This window comes from Saccopteryx bilineata, chromosome 4, assembly GCF_036850765.1.
Source record: "Saccopteryx bilineata isolate mSacBil1 chromosome 4, mSacBil1_pri_phased_curated, whole genome shotgun sequence".
Taxonomy (NCBI): Eukaryota; Metazoa; Chordata; class Mammalia; order Chiroptera; family Emballonuridae; genus Saccopteryx; species Saccopteryx bilineata.
The window spans coordinates 87,296,392-87,321,406 of record NC_089493.1 but is presented as its reverse complement, the minus strand read 5'-3'; the positions used below and the strand labels follow the sequence as shown (position 1 = coordinate 87,321,406).

Here is a 25,015-nt window from a genome sequence, read left to right as displayed (position 1 = left end):
GAGAATTTCCTTCTTTTTTTTAAATTGAATTTTATTGAGGTGACACTGGTTAGCATAATTATATAGGTTTCAGGTGCCCAATGCTACACCACACCTCTGTACCCTGTCTTGTGTGTTCACTCCACCAAGTCAAATCTCTGTCCATAACCATTTATCCTCCCTATACCCCCTCCTCCATCTCCCCCACCCACTGGCAACCACCACACTGTTGTCTATGAGTTTTTTCTCTGTTTCTTTTGTCCTTTTTTGTGCTCTATCCCTCCACCTCCCTCAACCAATACCACCCCCTCAATTTCCTTTTAAACAACATTCCCAATGTGATTTTTTGCATGTTGAAACTGTTGATCTTTACTGTGACGCCTCAAGTTCATATTTCCCAAACTGATTACTTAAACCTCCATAAATTAGACAGTGTTTCTCCTACTTTTAAAAGTAGTTTTTATTGATAGTCTAGTGATTTTTATTTTGTGCCAAATATGCTTTTAAGCATGATCTTTAGTCTGTTATTCAAAGTTCTAAATTGTCTGAGTCTAATGCAGACTACTTTGCAGGATGATGCACAGCTTCCCTATTTCAGAAGAAACCAAAATCTATGCTCATTTCAAATGGATTAAACTGCTTTGTGTATTCACCTATAATAAGCACAAAAATCCACTCTTTTATATATATTTTAAAATTTCAATGTTATAATTTATTTATACCTAAAACACACAAATAGCATTAGTACAGAGAATGAAGTTAGACAAAAATCATTATTTGCTTAAGCCTTGGTCCACTTAAAATTATTAATAAACCAACTATTAAAGTGTATTTGTATTCACTTTATCTGCCTTTGTTTCTCCTTGGTTTCATATACAAAGAACTAACCCAACAAAAGCAAAAGAGCACACCTCTAAACTGAAGTCAGAAAAAGTTTTAACTTAAACTCCTAGTTTAAAATTAATTCTAAAACACAATTTCTGGAAATTTAAAATATTAGGTTTTTCTTTATTAACTGAATAATATGCATAGCAAAAGTAAGTATAAAACTGTACTTTGTTACCACTAGGTAGCTAGAATATTTACAGTAATAATAATAAGAAGAAGAAGAAGAAAAAAAGACTAGAAACTTTTTCAATAGCAAAAAGGAAAAAAAAATTTTTTTTTTAAGTTATTGAACTTGTTTTATAGGAAAAAAAAATTTTAAAGACCCCCAACACTGGCCTTTCACTGAATGAATCATCAAAGTTAGCAAAGAAAACTGAATATTACAGGAAACACAAACATTTAACATTCACAAATACTGCTTTGACAACAGCATGTATTTTAATCTATTCACTAGAAAAAAATTATGTTTTAAGAAAGATCTCAAAAAACCATTCCAGTTTCCAACTGAAGACCATTTAAGTGAAGTATGATTTAAAAACCCTTAACTTCTTACCTGATACAAGAAGAAATAGCCTGCAGTTTCACAAGTATATGAAGCGTCTCCTGGAACCCCTAGACTTTTTTGCAATCGTTTCACTTCTTCTAGAAGTTCTATTCTTCGAGCCAGGACATAATTAACTCTTCCATACCTAGAAGTTACAAATAAGGAAAAAAGGCAAAATTATGTAAGGAAGAGAACTTCAAGGGAACTGTCAGCATGATATTCAAGAAAACCATATTATAAACTATAAATGGCCAAGTAAAAAAAAACAATAGAAGACACAGATTATATTTAACTATAAGTAGTAGTTCTTAGATCATTTTACACCAAAACTACTTAAAGTGTACCCTATGGATCAGTGCCAGTCTGCAAATATATTAAGAGGTCTGTGAGGAAGGAGAATCAACTACATCACTAACTATACCATTTAGTTCAGCCATCAGTTTTTTTCCCATAAGAAGACCTTTACAAAGAAGCAAACAGGAGCCTGACCTGTGGTGGCGCAGTGGATAAAGCATCGACCTGGAAATGCTGAGGTCACCGGTTCAAAACCCTGGGCTTGCCTGGCCAAGGCACATATGGGAGTTGATGCTTCTAGCTCCTCCCCCCTTCTCTCTCTCTCTCTCTCTCTCTCTCTCTCTCTGTCTCTCCCTCTCCTCTCTAAAATGAATAAATAAATAAATAATAAATTTAAAAAAATAAAATAAAAAAACAAAGAAGCAAACAGTATAGTGCATTCTGGTGCCAGTTCATCTCATCACAGACCAAGAACATCCAGTTTATAGGCTGACTGCTTTGAAGCACTGTTTTATACAATCACAAAAGTAGATTAGTTCTAAAGGCTTTGAACAGTTATTTTTTCTGGCCAGTTGGCTCAGCAGTAGAGCGTTGGCCTGGCATGTGGAAGTCCCAGGTTCAATTCCTGGTCAGGGCACACAGGAGAAGCAACCATCTGCTTGTCCACCATGCCCCCCCCCTCACTCTCTCTTTCTCCTCTCTCTCTCTCCCCCTCCCGCAGCCATGGCTCAAACGGTTTGAGCAAGTTGGCTCCAGGTGCTAAGGATAGCTCAGTGGCCTCACTTCAGGCACTAAAACAGCTCAGTTGCTGACCAATGGAGCAGTAGCCCCAGATGGGCAGAGTGTCACCCGACAGGGGGCTTGCTGGGTGAATCCAGGTCGGGGCGCATGCAAGAGTCTGTCTCTGCCTCCCTGACTCTGACTTAATGAAAAAAAAGAAAAGAAAAGAAAAGAAAAGAAAAGAAAAGAAAAGAAAAGAAAAGAAAAGAAAAGAAAGAAAGAAAGAAAGAAAGAAAGAAAGAAAGAAAGAAAGAAAGAAAGAAAAGTGTTTTTTTCCTTCTGTCATAACAGCATATGGCTTGGCACTTGAACCTTGTAGATTCATAAACATTCGCTGAATAAGAGAAGTAAAATTTGGACGGTACTTGGCCCAGAGATATATAGTTAAAAAAAAAAAAGCAATGGAACCAGAATTGGATTCGAAAGCCTATATATACTCCCTCTACTATAACACAGTGCACCCTATACCTCTTTAACAATAAGAAAGATTAAAATAGTGTAAGTGCTGCTCGTGTTTAAAGATTCTACAAAGGAAGAAGTCATGTTCCTAGATACTCCAGAGTTCAGATTAACCTTTGAGGCAGCAAGCAATGAGCAAGAATAAAGAGGTAAGAGCTGGTATATGTTTGTAAGAATTTTCCAAGTTAGAAGGATATAAACATTATATCAGGTAATATGTATTTTTCTGTTTGCTTATCTATAGTTTAAAACTTTTCCTATAAAAAACACTTTGGTAATAAGAACAAACTGGGAACACTTATAAAGATTCTGTAATAAAATGCCAAAATCTTGTCATATATTAAATTTAAAAAACAATATCCAATGGAACTCTACATTCAATTTGTTCAATTATTCTGTAAAATTATACTTCAAAAATTTCTATTAATTAAAAAAGCAATGCACAAAATTATAAATAACAGCGATTACAGCTGATTATTTTAAAAAGGACTATCAAACACTTGTTTTGAATTAGTGAAATTACAGATGATCACTGCCTCTCTACTATCTCATTAGATTTAATTTTTTTCTTCATGAAAAATGATATCACTTTTATTGTGAAACAATATTCATAATTTTTCTTTTTAATTAAGACAAAGGAAGGGAAACAAAAGAATATACTAAATCGATCAAGCACACATGGAACGACCTGGTTTAGTTTGTGTATCAGAAAGCAAAAGTATTTCTTCCCCCTAGAAATGTTCTAGTACCTAAAATCATTTTTAAAATCCTACTTCTGTTCTATTATAATATTCTATAAAAACTATAAATTCCACAGCATGACTAAATTATAACAGTTAGTGTACCATCAGCACCTATATGTTCGCTGAATTCTGAATTATTTGATTTTAGACTCCAGCCCTCCAGTAGAGATATCCAAGGGAGGGTTCAGAGAAGTATCACTAGCTGATCCCAAATTAAGAATCTAGAGCTGCAAATAACTTAATGTGTGTTGTTCTTTGCCCTCTGACTTTTTAGAAGCTAACAAATGTTTGGTGAGCTCTGTAATACAAGAACTCGATGTAGATGCAACATAATAATATAACCCTCTTTTTTGTCTTTTGATGTCTGTGATCAATTTAATCAAAGGTCACATTCATAGCCAATGGCTGTATTAAATATGTGCAGCTGTTAATTATGTCATCTGTCTAAAACTATACTTTAAAAACGGATTTAAATATAAATGAAATATAAAGCAAGCTTGAAGAAAAACACCAAAATAGTAACAGCAGAAGAAGTCTGAATGGTAAAAAACTTTAATCACTTTAGAATGCACAATATTAAGCATAAAGTCCAGCCAAACTGGCATTAAGTACCTGAAATAATAACAACTCCAAGGCTTACATTGCCCTTTCTTCCCTTTCTCCTTCCCTCCCTCCCTCCCTTCCTCGCTTCCTTTCCCTTCCCTTCCTTTTTTTGCAAGAGAGAAAGAGACAGAGACAGACAGGAAGGGAGAGAGATGAGAAACATCAAATTCTTCGTGGTGGCACCTTAGTTGTTCATTGATTGCTTTCTCATATGTGCCTTGATCAGGGGGCTACAACAGAGTGACCGGCCCCTGGCTCAAGCCAGTGACCTTGAGCTCAAACCACCCACCATGGGGTCATGTTTATGATCCCATGCTCTGTCAGCAACCCTGTGCTCAAGCCGGATTACCCCACGCTCAAGCCTGTGAACTCGGGGTTTCGAACCTGGGTCCTCTGTGTTCCAGGCTGATGCTCTATACATTGAACAACCACCTGGTCAGGCTTCCATTGCATTTAATTAAATGAATCAACTTCCTAATTGGTGACTAAAATATATGCAAATTAAATGTCTCGATGAACATGAAAAAAAATCATGTAAGTTGTAAAATTTGGATTTGACAACATTAAAAATTAACTCAATAAACAGAAAGTAAATGGCAATCTGCAATTTTAACATGATGAACAAAGTAACTCTCTTCACTAAAATAGATGTATGCTTGAGGAGAAAAATGGCATAAATTTACAGAACTGGAGCTGAGGGAGATCACACCTAGACTTTTAGGTCAACATATAGTCTAAGTAGGTTACCTCAGAACCTTTCAAAATTAAGTTGGATTATTTATTGCTCTCCTCTCCAGATATTTCTTCAGTCAAGAAAAACAAAAGAGGGTTAAAAATTCTTTTGTATACTATTTCAAAACTCAACCGCATTTGCTCACCTGCTGAAATCTTTCTCTGTCTCCAGCTCTTCTTCTCCATGACCGAGACGTAGGAGGTGGCGCTCATCAATGTCTAAAGCCATGATTTTCTCAAACAACTGGTTCAGGGCCTGGAGAATAAAACAAGGAGGGTGGTGGTGAGTTTTAAAGAATCAGCATTCCTTTAAAAGTAACAACAACTAACAATTAGAGAAGAAAATAAGCTTTGACAGTCAGACAAGAATCAAAACAAAACACAAAAGGAAACAGATTAGTCCATTTGTAATTTGAACAAAATATTATTTTTACTGAATTCTGACATTTCTGCCTGTGTATAATGGCCAAAGGAATAACTGAAATCATAAAAACTAATTACTAAATCCCTGCTTCTAAAAGTTATGAAAAAAGAAAGGTTTTGGGCTCAGTTTCTATTTCTTCCAAGTAATAACAATTACTAAAATAATAACCATATCGTTTCATTTAGCTCAACATTTCCATGAGTTGCAGAAAACTGAAAAGTTTTTGTGGTTGGAGAAGGACTCTCTGGCGGTGAGCATGTAGGTAGAACACATCAAGTAGGCCACAGAGTGAAAAGGTAAGTGCATCCTTCTAACCTTAGACTGAAAGTCTAAAGATCTCTAAACAATGAGCACTCATTTATCACAAACTCTTCTGATGAAAGCCATTCAGAAGTCACTTCTTTCTACTTATGAAATATTCTTATTTAGGGTTTCCTCAAATTCTAGTTTTTATTATATAAACATCTATAGTTACAAGCTTTTCCAGAAAGTTTAAAGTTTCATAGTATGGAAAGATATGCTGACAAAGATGTCATTTAAAAATTAGTCCCCAGCCCTGGCCAGCTGGCTCAGTGGTAGAGCGGCGGCCCAGTGTGTGGATATTTCAGGTTTGATTCCTGGTCAGGGCACATAGGAGAAGCACCCATCTGCTTCTCCACCCCTCCCCCTCTCCCTTTTCTCTATCTCTCTCTTACCCTCTCCACCCCTCCCTCTCTCCCTTTTCTCTATCTATCTCTCTTACCCTCCTACAGTCCTGCCTCAATTGGAGCAAGTGGGCCCCATATGCTGAGGGTGGCTCTGTGGCTTCCACCTCAGGCGCTACGTATAGCTTGGTTGCTGCGCAACAGAGCAACGCCCCAGATGGGCAGAAGATTGCCTGGTAGGGGGCTTGCCAGGTGGATTCTGGTCGGGCATATATGGGAGTCTGTCTCTGCCTCCCCTCTTCTCACTTAAGAAAAATAAAATAATATAAAACTCAGTCCCTACTCAAACATCGCTTCTAATTTATCATCAGTTTAATCCTGCCCTTCAAGTCAGTATCCAAACTTGTCAAAATCCTGGTTATATAATGTAAATACAGATATCCCTTGCAATCAAAATTCTACCATTTGGAACTCAGGAACTAAAGAGATAACCAAAATTTACCAAAAATGACCCCAAATCTTAATATTTTTCTGCCAAAACCAGTGGGTCAAAAGATCAGACCACATCACATTACTCACTATCCAAAGTTTTCCTACCCAAATGCAGGAACCACATGGATTTAGAGGACAAAAATACTCCTACAGTACAATCGCAGGGGAAAATGCAAGAGTTCGCCATGAATTACAGTGATGCTGGAAAACTGCTTGAGTTATATATGCAAACTGAGATTTGGCAAACAAAATATTTGTGAAAGATCAACCATTTGATAGACATCAATAAAGATGATTTGATGACTAAGGGGTCACAAAGGCACTCAGAAAGGAGAGGGAGGTGGGAGTGGTCACGGGAGAATGAACAGGGCGGGGAGGAGTTAACTTTGGGTGGTGCGTGCACGATGCTCTGGGCAGATGCTGTTTTACTGAGTTGTACACTTAAAACCTGTATGATTTTATTCACCAATGTTACTCCAATAAATTCAATTAAAAAAGGCCCCTAGGAAAAAATTAGCCTTTGGCTATTTTTGCAAATAATCTTCTCTATAATTATGCTACCACAAGTCAATCATTAATAGAGGATACCATAGAAAATCATTATCAAGTTATGACAAGACTTCCTAAAAGATACATGAATTATTCTTTATTCACTCTAAGAATATTTGAATATGAAAAAATATTACACACTAAATTTTACTAAATAAAAGAAAAATAAGTCTTTATACAGTTCTTTTACCAAGATAAAATCTCAACCAACCCTCTCCACTGTGCAATTTTAGTACACGTGCAGTGTGCTAAATGCCACTATTATAAAGTTCAAAGATATAAAAACACAATAAGTTAATGAACACAATAGTATCTATTGATTTTAAAACTTGTCAACTAAAAGTTGATAAAAAAAAAAAAAAAAAAAGAAAACCCAGGAAAATTGACAATTTAGCATTCTAAAAATCCCAGTGGCTCTTTCTAGATCCAACTCTTTACAGAACTGGTCAACTAAAGTCACCATTATTAATACAGAATCAGAGAAAACAAGTACTTTCAGAGGTTCATAAGATGTTTCAGGACATTGAGAGCTGCCTGCCACATTTTACATGAGAACTAATAAATGTTAAACTTGTTCTCCTTCCTTTCTATGATAGTGACAGCTTAAGAATAACTATCACATCAAACAGGTAGACACAAAGATAAATTTTCAGCCATTATTTATAAGAAAGCAGTTTGTTTCAGCTGTCCTGAACCTGCAGCCTAAAATACCATATTTTTCGCTCCATAAGACGCACCTGACCATAAGACACACCTAGGGCTCAGGCCTGTTAGCTCAGTGGTGGAGCATAGGCCCAGCATGTGGAAGTCCCCGGTTCAATTCTCGGCCAGGGCACACAGGATTAGCTCCCACCTGCTTCTCTACCCTTCTTCCTCTTCTTCCTATCTCTCTCTTCCCCTCTCGCAGCCAAGGCTCCACTGGAGCAAAGTTGGCCCGGGCGCTGAGGACAGGCACTGAGGATGGCTCCATGGCTTCCACCTCAGGCGCTAGAATGGCTCCGGCAGTAACAGAGCAACACCCCAGATGGGCAGAGCATCACCCCATGGTGGGCATGCCCGGTGGGTCCTGGTTGGGCACATGAGGGAGTCAGTCTGACTGCCTCCCTGCTTCTAACTTCAGAAAAATACAAATAAATAAATAAAATTTAAAAAGACACACCTAGGGTTTTAAGGAGAAAAATAAGAAAAAGAATATTCTGAACCAAATGGTGTGTTAAAATATTTAATAAAATACCATATTTTTTGCTCCATAAGACACACGGGCATTTCCCCCTGCACTTTTGGTGGAAAAAAGTACGTCTTATGGAGCGAAAAATATGATAGTCCTTTCATGTAATAAAGATATTCATATGCATACTTCACAAAGATTTAAAATTCAATTCAGTATTACCAGTTTGGACTTTGTCTTTTAGAAATATTTGTGTTCTACTAGCAGAAAAATGCTACTAATGCTTTTGATCTCAAAGTAAAAGCTCTAGCTTAGCACATAAAATGGAGGAAAGACAATTTAATCCAAATATTGTACTACACATCTAAATATTCTTCTTGGTTTTTCCACAATTTGACCCCCTCAAATAGAAACAGAAGATTGTTTTTATATTTTCTTCAATACAATCTGGTCATGACTAGTGATAATCAAAGAGTCACTCACTGGCAAACACTATACGCATCAGCTTGTCCTGGTATTATGCACCTATGACCAGGTTATCACAGCAGCATAAATCTCCACTGTGCTTTCCTGTATTCTTGCTCCTTCTTTACCTTCCCCAGGTCTACTCCATGCATTATGTGCACATGTATACGTTCTCTCTTACCTGATTGGAATGAGTAACAATCAGAGTCCTCTGCTCTGGAAAATTGTGGTATATATTGGATATGATTTGAACTGCCACATCTGTTTTTCCAGTACCTGGTGGGCCCACAACCTAAAAAGGAGATGAACACAAAGCAAACTACTAAATTATTTCATTGTTAGAAAATGGAAATTCTAAAACTGAAAGACAAAATGTTTAAAAACCTAGTGGAGGAGTTCTACAGCATAATGGACAAGATAAAGTCTGTGAATTTCAAGACAGACCAACAGAAATCACCCAGCCTAAACAACAAGCAAAAAATAAGGATTAAAACAATCATAAACAGAGACAGCCTCATGAATCTGTAATACTAAAGCATTTAACATTCATATCACTGAAGTCCCAGGTAAAAAAGGAAGAAATATATAGTATAGAAAAAGTACTTGAAGAAATAATGGCCGAATTTTCCCTAAATCTGTTAAGACATAATTCTACAGAATCAAGTTTAGTGAATCCCAAACAGAATAATCTCAAAAATGTCTATACCTAGATAAACTGTAATGTTTAAAAACTAAAGACAAAGAAAAAATATTAATATCAACCCAAGGCAAAAATGATACATTACATAGAAAAATAATATTTCAAATAACTGTATTTCTGATTATAAAACTCCTAGAAGCCAGAAAGATGTGGAATAATGTTATTAAAGTGCTGAAAAGGAAGAACTGTCAAAGCAGAATTATACAACCAGTAAAAAGATCTTTAAAGAATGAACATGAATTACAGACATTCTCACATGAAGAAACCAGAGATAATTCATTGCTGGCCGGCCTGATATTCAGAGTAGTAAAAGAAAGCCCTCAGACAGAAAGGAAATAACACTAGAGGAAACTTGAGATAAAGGGTTAACGTTAAATATAATAGAAGATGATTGCTCTTTCTGGAGTTCTTTAAAATGTTTAATGTTTGCAAACAAAAATTGTACCACCACCTGATAGCATTTCCAATGTATTAATATGTCATAGATATGACATTTACAACATAGAAGAAGGTAAAGGGACATATATGGAGGTGAGGATCTTCCATTCAACTTAAGAGACAAAATACTGATTCTTAAGTAGACTGTGAAAAGTTAAGTATGGATACTGTACTGTAATTCTTTAGAGCAGCCATTAAGAAAAATTATGAGTTATATAAAAAGAGCAAAATAGATCAATTAAAAAGTGGAACTAAAATTTATCTAAATAACTCACAAGAAGACAGGAAAGGGAAAACAGGAACACAAAACAAAGGGAACAAACATAAATAATACAATGGTAGATCAAAAGCCAAACACATCAGTAAGTACATTACATGGGGTCTAAACATACCAATTAAAAGACAGAGACTTAGAATGGATGAAGTACCATGCCCAATTACATGCTGTCTACAAGAAACTCACTTCAAATGTCATAGGAAGGTTAGAAATAAAAAAAAATGGAGAAAGATATGTCATGTAAACACTATTCAAAAGAAAGCTGTAGTGGCTATATTATTATCAAAATAAGACTTTACAATACAGGAAATTACCAGTGATGAAGAGAGATATTACATAATGATAAAAGCATCAATTCACCAAGAAAACATAACCACCCTGAATGTGTATACACATATCATAAAGCTTTAAAATTTCTAAAGTAAAACCGACAGAACTTAAAGGAGAAGCAGACAAAAACATAATTATAATTGGAAACTTCAGTCCTCCTCCTTCAGTAATCAACAGAAATAGATGGAACCAGCAAGGACAGAGAAGTGCTGAACACCGGACGAATCTACAGTAACTGACAAACATAGGACACTCCTCCACCCCAAAACATCACAATACACATTCTTTTCAAGTACACATGAAATATTTACCAAGAGAGATCATATATTGGACCAAAAAACAAGATTAACTTAAAAAAAAAACCCCAAAAGTTGAAATCATATAAAGTATGTTCTCTGATAATGAACTTATAACAGATACCAGTAACTTGAAGTTAATAGGACAATCTCTAAAAGTCTGGAATTTAAATACACATCTAAATCCGTTGTCAGCAGACATTTTGTAAAGAGTCAAGCAAACATTTTACAGGCTTTGTGGCCCACACCATCTCTTCTACAAGTGTTTAAACTCTGCTGATGTAGCAGAAAAGCGGCCATAGGCAATACCTAGACAAATGGCACAGCCATGTTCTAATAAACCTTCACCAAGGAACACTGACATGAGTAGAAAGACCTCCAGATGCATCAGGTTCCACAAGCACTTAAAGACACTAAAATTCAGCTGGCCTTTAGTGCGCTTCAAATAGAACACACACACTAACAATCTGAAGTATTTCTAGTCTGAATCCATGTAAAAACATGTGTAACAGTAATGCGCTTACCATAGTTAGCCCAGGCTGCATTCCAGCACGGATGGCCTCTATTTGTGTATGCGTGAACTGGATTGTATTACTGAAAATAAGAGTAGATAAAAAGTTCGTTGACAATACAGATGAATGAGAGTAAAAGTTTAGACAATGACCAGCTCTAAACATCTGCTCAGGCCCTGGCCAGTTGGCTCAGCAGTGGAGCCTCGGCCTAGCGTGCGGAGGACCTGGGTTCGATTCCCGGCCAGGGCACACAGGAGAAGCGCCCATTTGCTTCTCCACCCCTCCGCCGCACCTTCCTCTCTGTCTCTCTCTTCCCCTCCCGCAGCCGGGGCTCCACTGGAGCAGAGATGGCCCGGGCGCTGGGGATGGCTCTGTGGCCTCTGCCTCAGGCGCTAGAGTGGCTCTGGTCGCGACATGGCGACGCCCAGGATGGGCAGAGCATCACCCCCTGGTGGGCAGAGCTTCGCCCCATGTTGGGCGTGCCGGGTGGATCCCGGTCGGGCGCATGCGGGAGTCTGTCTGACTGTCTCTCCCTGTTTACAGCTTCAGAAAAACGCAAAATAAATAAATAAATAAATAAACAAACATCTGCTCAGCATTTGTCCCTGTTCTCCCAATCTTTTCTAGCTCTTCACGCCGACCCTTTGTGTGTGTGTGTGTGTGTGCGTGCGCTCGTGTGTGTACGTGTGGTAAAATTATATAACATGACCTACCCTCTTAACAAAATTTAAATGTACAGTACAATATTGTTAACTATAAGCACAATGTTGTACAGCTGACCTCTAGAACTTTTTTATCTTACAGGACTGAACCAATAATCTCTTCTGAATGACACTTCACTCTTGCACTTCCGTAGACCAAAGAAACTGGTATGGTGGTTCCTCAAAAAATTAAGAATAGAATTACCATATTACCCAGCAATCCCTCTACTGGGCATCTACCCCCAAAACTTGAAAACATCTGTTCGCAAAGACATATGCACCCCATGTTCATCGCAGCATTATTCACAGTGGCCAGGATATGGAGACACCAAAATGTCTTTCAATAGACGACCGGATAAAGAAGATGTGGTACAATTATACAAAGGAATACTACTCAGCTACAGGAAAAGATGAAATACTATTTGCAACAACATGGATAGATCTTGAGAATATTATGCTAAGTGAAATGTCAGAAAAAAGCTAAGAACTATATGATTTCACTAATACGTGGGATGTAAAAATGAGACTCATAGACAATACTATGTTGATTACCAAACAAAGGGGATTGGGAAGGTGGGGAGTAGAGGGAACCTAATATATGGTGGTGGAAAATGGTTTGCTTTTGGACGATGGCCACACCTGCAATATACAACTCATGGACCACAGAGATGTACACCTGAAACCTATATGATCCTATTAACCAGTCACTCATTAGATTTAATAAAAATAAATCTAAAAAAAAAAAACACAAAAAAACTAAACTAATTGAAACCTGTGGAAAGACTCCAGTTATTTTCCAATACACCCAGCCCATCTCAGACCTCATGTGGAGTGTCCAAGTTCTAGTTCACAATCTAATTCCAAAGATGTCACTTTATTATTTATGACAAGTTAACTTATCCCTCTAGTATTTATTTCTCATGGTACCTAAAAATTTTCCTTTTTGAAATACGACTACAGTATGGCCAAAATGTCTAAGCTATTTAGCCGACTGACAGAAGATAGAAGGAAAGAGGGTATAAGCAACAGAAGTTTCTAGGAATTTTAATAGAATTAGAAAATAAAAAAAATATTACAAATCCAATTGAAATAGCAAACTATTCATTATTACAATTAGCACGGGTAGTACCATTACCGTTTGGGTTGGTTGTAAGGATAAGGGCCCCGATTAGGAATAACATGAGGTTCAACAATCAGGGTCTTTGCTTCTTCCGTGTCTTCATCGTCCCCATCTAAATCTTTCCGTTTCTTCCCTTTTCCGCTTCTTACTGGAAAAGTTATCCTACAAGACCAAAAATTTTGTTCAGATTTACAATCAACAATGATTTATCAAGCACCTAGTTTGTGCATGACATTGTATAAAGAATAATCAAATCACTAAGAAATATTTATGACCTAAAGGAACTCACTGTACATGAATTTTGAAAAAAAGTTTTAAAAGCACTAAAATGTATTAAGAGCTTTCAGATTAAAAAATTGCATCTGAGTAAAAAAATAATCAAAAAAGAAATTTATACTCTTATGTCACATGTAAAGGGCTTTATACACTGTCCTTTTCATTAAAAAAGTCTTCATGGGAGCAGTGGCATCTAAGATGAGTTTCAAAGAATTCAGACATACAAACATGGGAGGGAAGACACTCCATGAATAAAGAGATAACAGCAGCAGGCCAAGGACAGGCAGACAGTTTTGTTGGACTGGGGACACAGTAGAGAAAATATGGCTACAGAGAAAGGCTGGAGCCTTGTTATGACTCCTTTGGAATATCAAGCTTTAAGGTGGGTGTTCTTAGCCTGGGGTCAGGGACAACTCAGGAGGCAACTCCCCACAGATACCTGGGAAAGCAATGAATACCCTAAAATTAAACTAAAACATTAATTCCCTATGTGCACTTTCCGAGTCTTTCTTACCATTCTGAAAGGATGAATGATACCCCCCAAAATGTTATGAAACAAAAAAGCTAAGAGGTCAGCCCTTATTTTGATAAGCAACAGAAAAAATCAGTTTTTTTAGCTAGGGAATAAATGGTTCCAGCAGTAAAGCATGTATGAAGTTCAAGTGAGACAGAAGCAGGAAAGACACAGCCACCACAGAGACTGAGTGTGTTGAGGGCCTAGAGAGGTTGTAGTCAGGAATGACATGGAAAATTAAGTGTCCTCAAGACAGAATCTGTAAGACATAGCAGGAGTTAAAGAAATAAAAATATTCAAAAATAATGCAGATATTTCAAGGCAAAGTAACTAGAAGAATGATTTTGCCAATAGGATTTGGAAAATATGAAGGAAGACTAGGTTTAGATGTTAAGAGGATGAATGTTTTTAATATGTAGAATTATTATATTTATATCTAACAGGCAATTAAAACTGCGTGTTCTGATCTCCCACTAAGAAAGTGCTCTTCTACCACTCATAGGTGCACTGAGTGCTTCGCCACTAACCCTTATACTGGAATTCAGGGAACACCAATCAGTGTTTTAGGTACTTTGTTCTATTTCTACTCAAACTTAAAAACCAAAGCTCCTAGAACATTAAATATTACTATAGTGTAAATATTTAAAATTTGTGAAAGCAAGCATGGTTATAAAAACAACTTTTTCTTAAAAATAAAAGTTCAAAATCGCATGGCTAAGTGTCAGATTAAATATAATATGCACACATATTTCTTCAGTCAGATGCTATAAATATCTTCATATAGTGTTCTTCAGACAAGTGCTTGGCTAGACTGAATCAACAGACAAGCATTTACTGATCACTTATAAGACATATACCTACTTTTATTGTAGTCTCACAACTACTACACAAATAATGAGAAATAGTCAAATAAAATAAATTTTTCACAGTACAGTAATTATATGCTTCTATGATTATGTAAATGATTGCTCAAACAAAATCCAGATACAATGCTCAAAATTTCCTTTGAGTCCCAGTGGCCAACGTCAGACTGACGAGAAGCCTGGAAGGAGCACATCCGGTTCTGACTGTACCTGAAAGGGGGTATCTGTAGAGCTGGGTCGTCCACAGTTACTTTAACATTGTGACCAGGAAAGCTGGTTTTCAAATGCTCAATGGAGAGAAACGTATCATTGAAATCCAGGGTGGCAATCTGATTAGGCATTTTTGAATAATGTGCACTACTTGGGTCCCCATAACCTAAAATGATGTCATGTAGCCAGGCAGGTACCACACAGTCTGTGTTCATCAGGTTCCGAATGGTCTCCAGCACAGCCTGTGAACAAAAGCACAGCAAAGGACTGTGTCAGGAAGACATCTCAAATGTGCACACTTAATGGAATGCAGAGCTGGCTGCACTAATCCAGAGTTCCCGAGTGTTTCAGGGCAAGAAGCTATTTTTTGTTGACAGGTGCTTGGCTAGACTGAATCAACAGCTATATTTTCAGCTGATACCATACACTGAGTTAAACAAAAGACCAAACTTAGCAAGAACAGTTTATCCATTAGGAGTCCATTTAGACAGAATGTCAAATGAGTTGACTACTTGACTTATGTTGGAGAGGATGAAAATCCAATCAGGTCTACACAACAGCAAGAAAATACTATAGAATAAACCCTTAAAGAAAATGCTTCCTCTTAGAAACTACTGAAGTTACTTCCCCTTTATATAGTCTATAGCTCCTCAATGCTAACAACACACACCACCAGAAGCACATTAATATATGTCTCAAGTGTGAAATGCATTATAATTTAGAAATAGTAAAATTAGCAGTTACAAATAAAGAATAAAAAATAGTGAGGATAAAAATAAAATTTCAGGATGAAGAATCAAGACTATAATAAAAGGTCATTACAGTAGTTAATATATACATTGTTCAAATTAATTACTAAAAGCCAAGGCAATTATTCTTAGACTTTCCAATAATTATTTCAACAAAGTAAGCTATCCCACATAAGTAAATCAGAAGGCTGGGCTGCTAATTTCAAATACTGAAATAACCAAACCAGCCATTTTTATATCATAAATGCTATATAATCCATCAGGATAACAAAGTAACTGGATAGTGTGTGTCAATCACACTCTTACCAGACTGCCTTGTTTTATTTTCTTGTACTTAGAGCCACTTGCAATACTCTTATTCATGTGCTTGGTTACTTATCATTTGTCTAATCAGCACTAGAACATAGTTTCCATGAGAGCAGGGATGTGGGTCAGTTCAAATTAGGGATGAGAAAATGGATGGATGGATGGATGGATAGATAAATATGTTCACATGATGAATAAGATGAAGGATCTACTCTCTAAGGTAATTATGATTCTAGCAGAGAGATAATATGACCTTAACAATGATACAAAGCTGCAGAATGTGACAAAAAGTAAAAAATACTATGAAATACCACAGAAACACACCTTGAGGTGGGTGACAGGTAAACAGATGTAGGGGAGACTTTGGACATTAGAAAAGTTTTCATGGAGGAAAAGTAGCATTTCAATTTAGTTCAAGTAAAGGATTTGTGAAAAAGCTTTGATTGATGTCGTCATTAATGTTAAGTCACAGAAATGTGTTGAGAAGCAGAGTGGAATGATCAGTGGAAGCATATGAAGAACAGGTGACTGGTGACAGACCATGAGGCCAGTAGGGGTAGAGACAGAGGCTATTTTTTTTTTTTTTTTTTACAGAGGCAGAGATAGACAGGGACAGACAGACAGGAACAGAGAGAGATGAGAAGCATCAATCATCAGTTTCTCGTTGCGCATTGCGACTTCTTAGTTGTTCATTGATTGCTTTCTCACATGTGCCTTGACCGTGGGCCTTCAGCAGACCGAGTAACCCCTTGCTGGAGCCAGCGACCTTGGGTCCAAGCTGGCGAGCTCTTTGCTCAAGCCAGATGAGCCCGCGCGCGACCTCGGAGTCTCGACCCTGGGTACTTCCGCATCCCAGTCCGACGCTCTATCCACTGCGCCACCGCCTGGTCAGGCGACAGAGGCTATTTTGTGCAACTATTCAGGCAAGCAGTGAAGAACCCAAACTACGACAGACTGTACAATCAGAAAGGAGAGGAAATCAATGAGGGATGCTGCCTGGGTCTAGAATGAAACGCCGGATACCAAAGGAGCACTCCTCCTTTCCCAAACGCAGGCAAGTTAGGCATTCCTCCTTTTTCTTGGACCAGAACCTGAATGCCTCTTCGAACTTTTGGGACACTTTTTATTTTCTTTCTAATGGCTTTTGGCACCTTGTAAGCTCTCATGATAGCTATCTGTCTATATTTCTAACTTCCCTTATTAGTGGTCTAAGCTCCCTAAAGGTATAAGCTATGTCTTACTCATCTTTATTAGTTCCATATAACTTAACACAATACCAGACACATAGTAGGTATTAAAAAAATGGTCATAGGAATAAATATAAAAAACTTTTCATTTTTTTAAATAAACAAATTCAATCATTACTGAGAAAAACAAGACAGATACAGACAAAACAGAGACCAGCCCTCATAAACTTACATTCCAATGTCAGAGAAATGACCAGTGGTGGGATTCATATAATTTAACTACTGGTTCTCTGCCCTAATGATGGTTTTAAGTGTAAAAAAAAAGATATACCAAAAGGTAGTTTATTACTTCATGCATTTAATACTTAAATAAGAACAATGAAAGAGGCACATAAAACTAGAATATGTTATAAGAATTTTAAAATATTAAATAATACCTGATAAAAAACAATAAAACTGTTATTTAAACTATTTCCATACTGCTTCTTGACTGGCATCTTCAATTGCAATTTTCTTCACTTTTATCCCAGCATCTTTGGCTCTGTGATTTATCCTTAACTATATTTTCACTGTAGAAGTAGGGCTCCATTCCTTCAGAGGCCAATTAGACTAATGGTAATTGTGTTTGATAGATTACAAACAGGTGACATCTCTTCTCTGAACATATTATGTCCATCTTTGAAAAACCCCGCCTTAGAGAGAACCCTGATTACAAGTGCCATTTTAACAATGGTTAGCCGAACCAGCGCAAACCGGCTGAATCCTCCCACTGGGAACAACAATGTACAGCCATTCCAAAGTCAGATAAATAATACATAATCATCAGGTATAACAAAGGCTGTAAAAGAACATAAAGATAACTGGATAAAGAATGATGAGAAAGGGAGATGTTCCTTTAGGTAAGGTTGCCTTAGGAGGTAACATTTAAACACAGTTGCCTATATAAATTAAGGGAACAAACCATGTACAAAGGCTTAGATGGTTAAAGAATAGCAAAAAGGTCAGTGACTAGCATGTAATTAAGGGGAAAGTGTTAGAAAAACATGTTGGAGAGGAAGTCAGAAAACAGGCAATGAAGAGGCCTCTCGAATTATGGTAACAACTTTCTACTGTGATAAGAAACCATTCGAGTGTTGAACAGGGGTATCCGGTATAGCTGACGTCCAGTCACTACATGGAGAACAGGCTAAGAGGAGCGCAGTCAACCCTGGCAGCAGGAATGTGAGAGATGAGGGGTCTTAGACATGGCATCAGTGGAGGATTGAGGAACTGAATGTAGAATGTGGAAACACAGAAATCAAGGGCTACTACTCTTTTGTCTTCAACAACAGGGTGAAATGGGAAATAAATCCCTCTGTATGCGAGGTTTTCTTTTTTAATCAAAACAGTGGGCCCTAGCCAGTTTGCTCAGTGGATAGAGCATCAGCCCAGCATGTGGATATCCTAGGTTTGATTCCCAGTCAGTGCATACAAGAGAAGCGACTGTCTACTTCTCTCCACCTCCCTCTCCCACTTCTCTCTCCTTTCCTCTCTGGTAGCCAGTGGCTCCATTGGTTCTAGCATCAACCCGGGTGCTGAGGATAGCTCCACTGGTCTGAGGCTCGGTAGCCTCAGGTACTAAAAATAGCTCGATTGATTAGAGCATCTGCCCTAGACAGGGGTTGCCTGGTGGATCCAGGGAGGGGCACATGTGGGAGTCTGTCTCACCATCTCCCCATCTCACTTAAAAAACAAAAAAAAAAGCAAACAAACAAACAAAAAAAACCCCAATGAGTAAAAGGGATAATCAAATGATAATGTTTAAGAAGCACTGTTTGGTGGAGATAGAAAAGAAGGCACTTGAGCAAGAGCTAGTGTTACCAAATGCTAAAACTGCTCAAAGTTTAAGTTTTATGATCTAGTTTCAAGATTTTTCAAGTAATAATTTTAAGAATCTTCCTTTATTAAAACTCCTCTCCACATAAAGTTATTATAAAAGTAAAACTCATTAGCCCCCCTAAACCTTCCTTTTCCCTCCAATGAGTCAAGTATGAATACATTATATCACAGAGTAATTCAAAGCCCTATGGTTGCAAATCAGTATTCATAGTGATTTGGAAGCACACCTGATTTTGATTCATACAAGAAGTCCCAGTACACAAACAACAAGCAATTTTCTTCACTTCATACTGGGCACAAACAGTATCCAATACACAAGAAGTAAGGAGGCTAAAGTTTAAAATAACACATCAATTAATACATATTTTAAGTTTCTAAATTTATCAAAAGGCAAAATTAGATTTAGCAGATAAATTTCTTTAAGTTTTAATATTTAATCTAAGAGAACTGTTAGAACCAAAAAAGCAGTGATCTTTAGTTTCCTAACACTTCGCTTAAACCTAGTATCTATGTATTTGTCTTAAAAGTTTTTTAAATTATATAGTATTTTTAGTTATATAGCCCCCAAATTACCTTAAAGTTGTTTTCCTTTGGTTTTCTCCTCATTATTATATTGAAAGTTTCATACACATCTTCTGCTCCATTTTGTATAGTATTGGTCATATCTTGTTGATACTGGTTTGGATCCATAAACACTCTAAATGTCCTTGACTCTCCTCTAAGATTGGGTCTGGGTTCAGGTCCTGAACATTTTGAAAAGGTTTGTTAAGTGAAATATACACTTTTCAAATATCAAAGTAAGCTAGCAGTATTCCTTTTCTAGAAATGATGAGAATATTGTCCAGACTTAACTCCAGCCAGTCCCCCTGACTGCAATGCTTTCCACACATTCATTTCAAATTCCCAAAAGCTGAAAATATTTTCTCCTTTCTCTAAATCCTTACTACTTCTTCCCAGAATGGTCCTGTAATGGTTATGATGCAATGCCAGGAACTGCAATTATTTGTATATGACCTTAGCTACAATCGGGGCCCTAGAAGACCTTCCCCTTGTCAGTCACTCGCAGCTCCTACTACTGCCTACACATAGTAGGTACTTAGATGAGCACCTTTACGTCTTCCACATTCCATACCTTGCTTGTGTCACTGGTATGAAAGGAGATTTCATACACTAACGGCTAAAAGCTCAGAGGTTTATTCTTTTTTGTCTTAGACCTCCAACTCTGGCCCTAGTATGTGGCTTTATGTTTATTCCAACTATCCTCCATTCCCTTCTCCTATTTTTCTTTTATTATAGTGATAAAAGTAACCTAATTATCAGCCCTTTAACAATAGTACAATCTTGAAATCACAGATAATAGAAGCTAACTCAAGAACTCAAGTTCTCAAGTTCTATGAGAAGTTTGGTAAACAAATTATAAAATAAGCACTGGACCTGGATGCAATTACAATTTAACAGTATTACCAAAAACGTCAAGACAACATACAAATTACAAAGCCAATCAGTGAAAAGCCTAAGAACTCAAAGAGCTGACTAACCCTGTAAGGTAATGTTTCTAAATGGGGTGATGCTGGCATCCCAAGCAGGGTAATTCTTTCTATAAGATAGTTCTGCTTACATGCTTAGCACCCCTGGAACCCAACAAGCAAGCACCAATAGCTCACCATCCGCTACCCTTACCCCTACCCCTGTCATTTGACAATGTAAATACCAGCACACATTTCAAATTTCAAGGTAGTGCTATTCCCAATTGAGAACCACTCCTACAATGAATCAAATCCATAAAACTTAAAAAATAAATTGGACAAATATATCACTGAACAACTATAATGAGGTTTTTAGAGGTTATATATCGATAAAAGCAATATTGTAAAGTATTATAAAAGGACGTTTTAAATAAAGATAATATCAAAAGATCCTATCCTTTCCATTATCTAACATACAAGGTTCAGAAACCGTATTATTTATTTCTAAAACTGGGTGGTAGGTACTCTACACATATTTTATATATAACCCTTTGAGTTTAGTATATAAGACAACTAAAAATATCACCCAAAATGCAAAAAGGTAAAAAAGGCAAAGGAATTTATCATTATGTACACACTCTTTCAAAAACACAGATCACCATACCGTCCTCAATGACACGTCCTTTGTCATCGAGCATGCCCTGGATTTCACAGCCTCTGACATAAACCAGGCCAACCTGCTCAATAAAAGGTCTCCTCCGGTCAAATTTGGTACCATACGGTTTTGTGGGGCGCACAGTAATTAAAAAGCATACATCATGCTTACGTAGGCCTGGTAAAACATAAGACATTTTCACTTATCAGAACGTCATTGATTTTAGTCTTTGGTTAGCAAATTCTCATCCTCTTATTTTTGGAATGTATATATAAATATATATATATATAAAAACATTTAAAATAGAGGTGGTCAATGATTATATCTTCATTGTAATATAATCATGGGCTTTCCTATAACCTATGATAATCAATGTTTGATAGTAATAATTAAAATGAAAGCTTCTTTATATTAAAATTTGAAACTTTTATGCCATGAATACATTACTAAATAAGTCCTCCAAGTCAGACTACAGCTCCAAAATTGGATGCCTGTCTTCATTCTTATTTTTAACACTCTTAATAGGTAACCAAAAATATGGTTGGCATATAATCCATCTATATCATATTTAACAGGTTTCTTACATCAGTTTAAACTATCCGTCATCCCAACAACAGTCTAAGGATATTTCACCAAAAAAGGTCAACTCAAAAATAACTCATCAAAGCATAATAGTACTGTTTACAGATAACTTCTTGAAAAGATGGCTAAATATATATAGTTTTAGTTGGCAAATACTGAAAATTTTTATAAGTGAATGTCAAGAAATAAGAGAGTTGTGCCAAAGTCCATGTCTTCTCAGTTACCTGACCGAGTAATAAATTCAACTGGATTCCCTGCTCTACTAAAAGTAGACAGTGGAAGACAAGGAACATAAAATGAGATCGTACAATATATAATGTCATACCACTTAATCTTATTTCCTTTCTGATTTGATTTTGTCAGCCAGTATATGACATAAATGCAAATTTAAACAGTCTGCTTACTCATAACCTTGGCAACAAGATACACAACTAAACCAAATCAGCAATGTGAATGTTGGGAACATTTTGGTTTGTTTCAATATGAAGTGGGTTCAAGCATGATAAAATGAGTAACTCTTGATATACAGTGTGTCTGTAAAGTCATGGTGCACTTTTGACCAGTCACAGGAAAGCAACAAAAGACGATAGAAATGTGAAATCTGCACCAAATAAAAGAAAAACCCTTCTCCCAGTTTCTGTAGGATGATGTGGCAGCATGTGCGCATGCACAGATAATGACGTTACACCATGTATACAGCGGAGCAGCCCACGGCCCTGCCAGTAGAGATGTGGACGGTACAGAGAAAGTTCAGTGTGTTCTGTGGCTCGCTAAATTCAAATCCGTTACCAAAGTGCAACATGAATATCAGCACGTTTATAACGAAGCACCACCACATAGGAATAACATTACTCGGTGAGATAAGCAGTTGAAGGAAACCGGCAGTTTGGTGGAGAAACCCCGTTCTGGTAGGCCATCAGTCAGTGACGAGTCTGTAGAGGCTATACGGGATAGCTACCTAAGGAGCCCTAAAAAAATCTGTGCATGAGCCCACATTGAACTGCACTGAATAGGTATGAAACTGGGAGAGTTTTCCTTTTATTTGGTGCAGATTTCACATTTCTATCGTCTCTTGTAGCTTTCCTATGACCGGTCAAAAGTGCACCATGACTTTACGAACACACTGTATAGTAATAACTTTATTTCTGTACAAATTCTATGCAATAATCATGAGAAGCAATGAGAACTAAGGGGAACTGTTCTACTATGACTTGTACTGCCTGTTTTACTTCTGATCTGAACTATTCATTAAAACTTCTAAGACTTAGAGCCAAGGAAGGGCCCTGAGAAGTAATTTACTATACTTGATCTTAGCCAAAAGGCTGAGAAGCAATGTGAGAAGTAATTTAGTCCCTATCAATGTCACTTTTTGGTATCACTGAGGGTTGAGTGCCTCTACTCTCCTAAAGCAGAGCATTCTACTGTGAGACATTATAGATCCACATTAAAAATACAATGAACCCAACTACCACTCCTTTTAACCTCTATATCCATTCCATCTGTGAATGTGCCTTTCGGAGCAGGATCTGAATTTCAATTTTCTTAATTCTGTTTCCTTACTTTTAAATGAGATATGGAAAAGATAAGGGCCTGAACCTCACAGATTCTTGGAGGAACAAGAAGAATGTTGCAGGTGTCATCAAACTTTTTATAAAAACTGCACACTTTTGCAGTGCTGGTCAACCTGGTCCCTACCGCCCACTACTGGGTAGTCCAGCTTTCATGGTGGGCCAATCGCGGCGCAGTCTGGTTGCTCTGCTACTGCCCATCATGAAAGCTGAAACACCCACTAGTGGGCAGTAGGGACTAGGTTGACCAGCACTGCAAGAGTGGGCAGTTTTATAAAAAGTTTGACGACCCCTATTAGAGTATTTAGCTTAAATTCTTCAAAGCTGTTCTGTTTTTATAGGGTAATATTCATTACTGTTTACAGAACCTCACTCTAAATCAGGGGTCTCAAACTCAACTCAGCATGTGGGCCGCAGAGCAAGATCACAGCCGTTCCGCGGGCCGCACTAGGTCTACAAAAGGCAACTGTTACGCAACACTTTTCTCACTGCAGTTGAAAACAACAAAAAAATCAGTACAACAAGCACAATCCGGGCAGCATGCGGCCCGCGAGTTTGAGACCCCTGCTCTAAATTGTTGCCTCAATTTTCTACTTGGTTGTTCTATATGCGATCAATACTGGGTCTTGAATTTTGGCTCTAGCCTCCTCGAAAATACTTTTCTTCCTACTGTTACTCAAAATATAAATTGTTTCTCACACAATACCCTATTGTTCTCTACCCTGCCCATCAAAATTCACCAATCTATTTTTTATTCTACCAGAGGTCAATGTTTAAAAGAAAAAAAGAGCTCTCCCTCACCCCCTCCCCAAAAGACTGATGTCCTTCTGATAGCAGTCTGCAGAATAATGGAGAGAAGGAGTTTGGATACAACATCTTCTGCACTTAACACCATACTACAGACTTACCATCTGTCACTTATAAATTTTGTAAAGGGTCTTAATTTTTTTTAGTTTATTTTTACTATTACATGTAGGGGTAGTCAATAAATCATTTTGGTTTATTACCTACTATGTAAAACGGTGTTTATTGTTTATTATAATACCTCCTTAAGCTCTGAAGGGTAATAAATATAAGCTCTTCTCTAGCAACTTAACACCTTTCTCAACATCCAGAAATAATAAAGGTACACATTATTCTAGATATATAACACTCAGTTTGGAACTCTTTTGAAGGAAACTGGAGTCACAAAATCTGTCACAAACTATACCCACTACAGTGGCCATTTGTTACGCATTTGACCAGCTTTGTTCTGGTTCCTTCAGAATTATGTGATAAATACATCACATAGTCCCTATGGTTATAAACAGCTCTATCAAGAGCAGTAATTTCTGAAAACTGAACCACTAAGAGACTATCCCTTTCCTCCTGGCATGCCGAGAAGGTGAAAGGAGATAAAAATGCAGGCTGCTATTTCTCACAAGACAGCAAGAGCTCTCTCTCATAGACAGCTGGGAGGAAAATATAGAAGTGCCAATCAAAACCCAGTTCATGTGCCATTTCTGGCACAGGTGTTATCGACATTTTAATTCTATTTGACTTAGTAACTCTGAATATATCTGCCCCTAAATAAACTAATTGTAGAACTCTTATCTCTCAAATCTGGCCTGATGAAAACTAGAA

The 25,015-nt window shown here is 37.2% G+C and overlaps 1 protein-coding gene across 1 annotated transcript in view; it reads right to left on the bottom strand.

The window, feature by feature from the left end:
- AQR (aquarius intron-binding spliceosomal factor) overlaps positions 1–25,015 on the bottom strand; it is a 117,380-nt gene that overhangs the window by 37,647 nt on the left and 54,718 nt on the right. Inside the window, exons 18-25 of the mRNA XM_066277202.1 lie at positions 21,252–21,419; positions 19,695–19,864; positions 15,002–15,243; positions 13,154–13,300; positions 11,330–11,399; positions 8,946–9,056; positions 5,169–5,278; positions 1,421–1,556 (exon numbers count right to left, since the gene is read on the bottom strand). Of these exons, the coding sequence (XP_066133299.1) occupies positions 1,421–1,556; positions 5,169–5,278; positions 8,946–9,056; positions 11,330–11,399; positions 13,154–13,300; positions 15,002–15,243; positions 19,695–19,864; positions 21,252–21,419 (1,154 nt within the window). The remainder of the gene's footprint in view (positions 1–1,420; positions 1,557–5,168; positions 5,279–8,945; positions 9,057–11,329; positions 11,400–13,153; positions 13,301–15,001; positions 15,244–19,694; positions 19,865–21,251; positions 21,420–25,015) is intronic.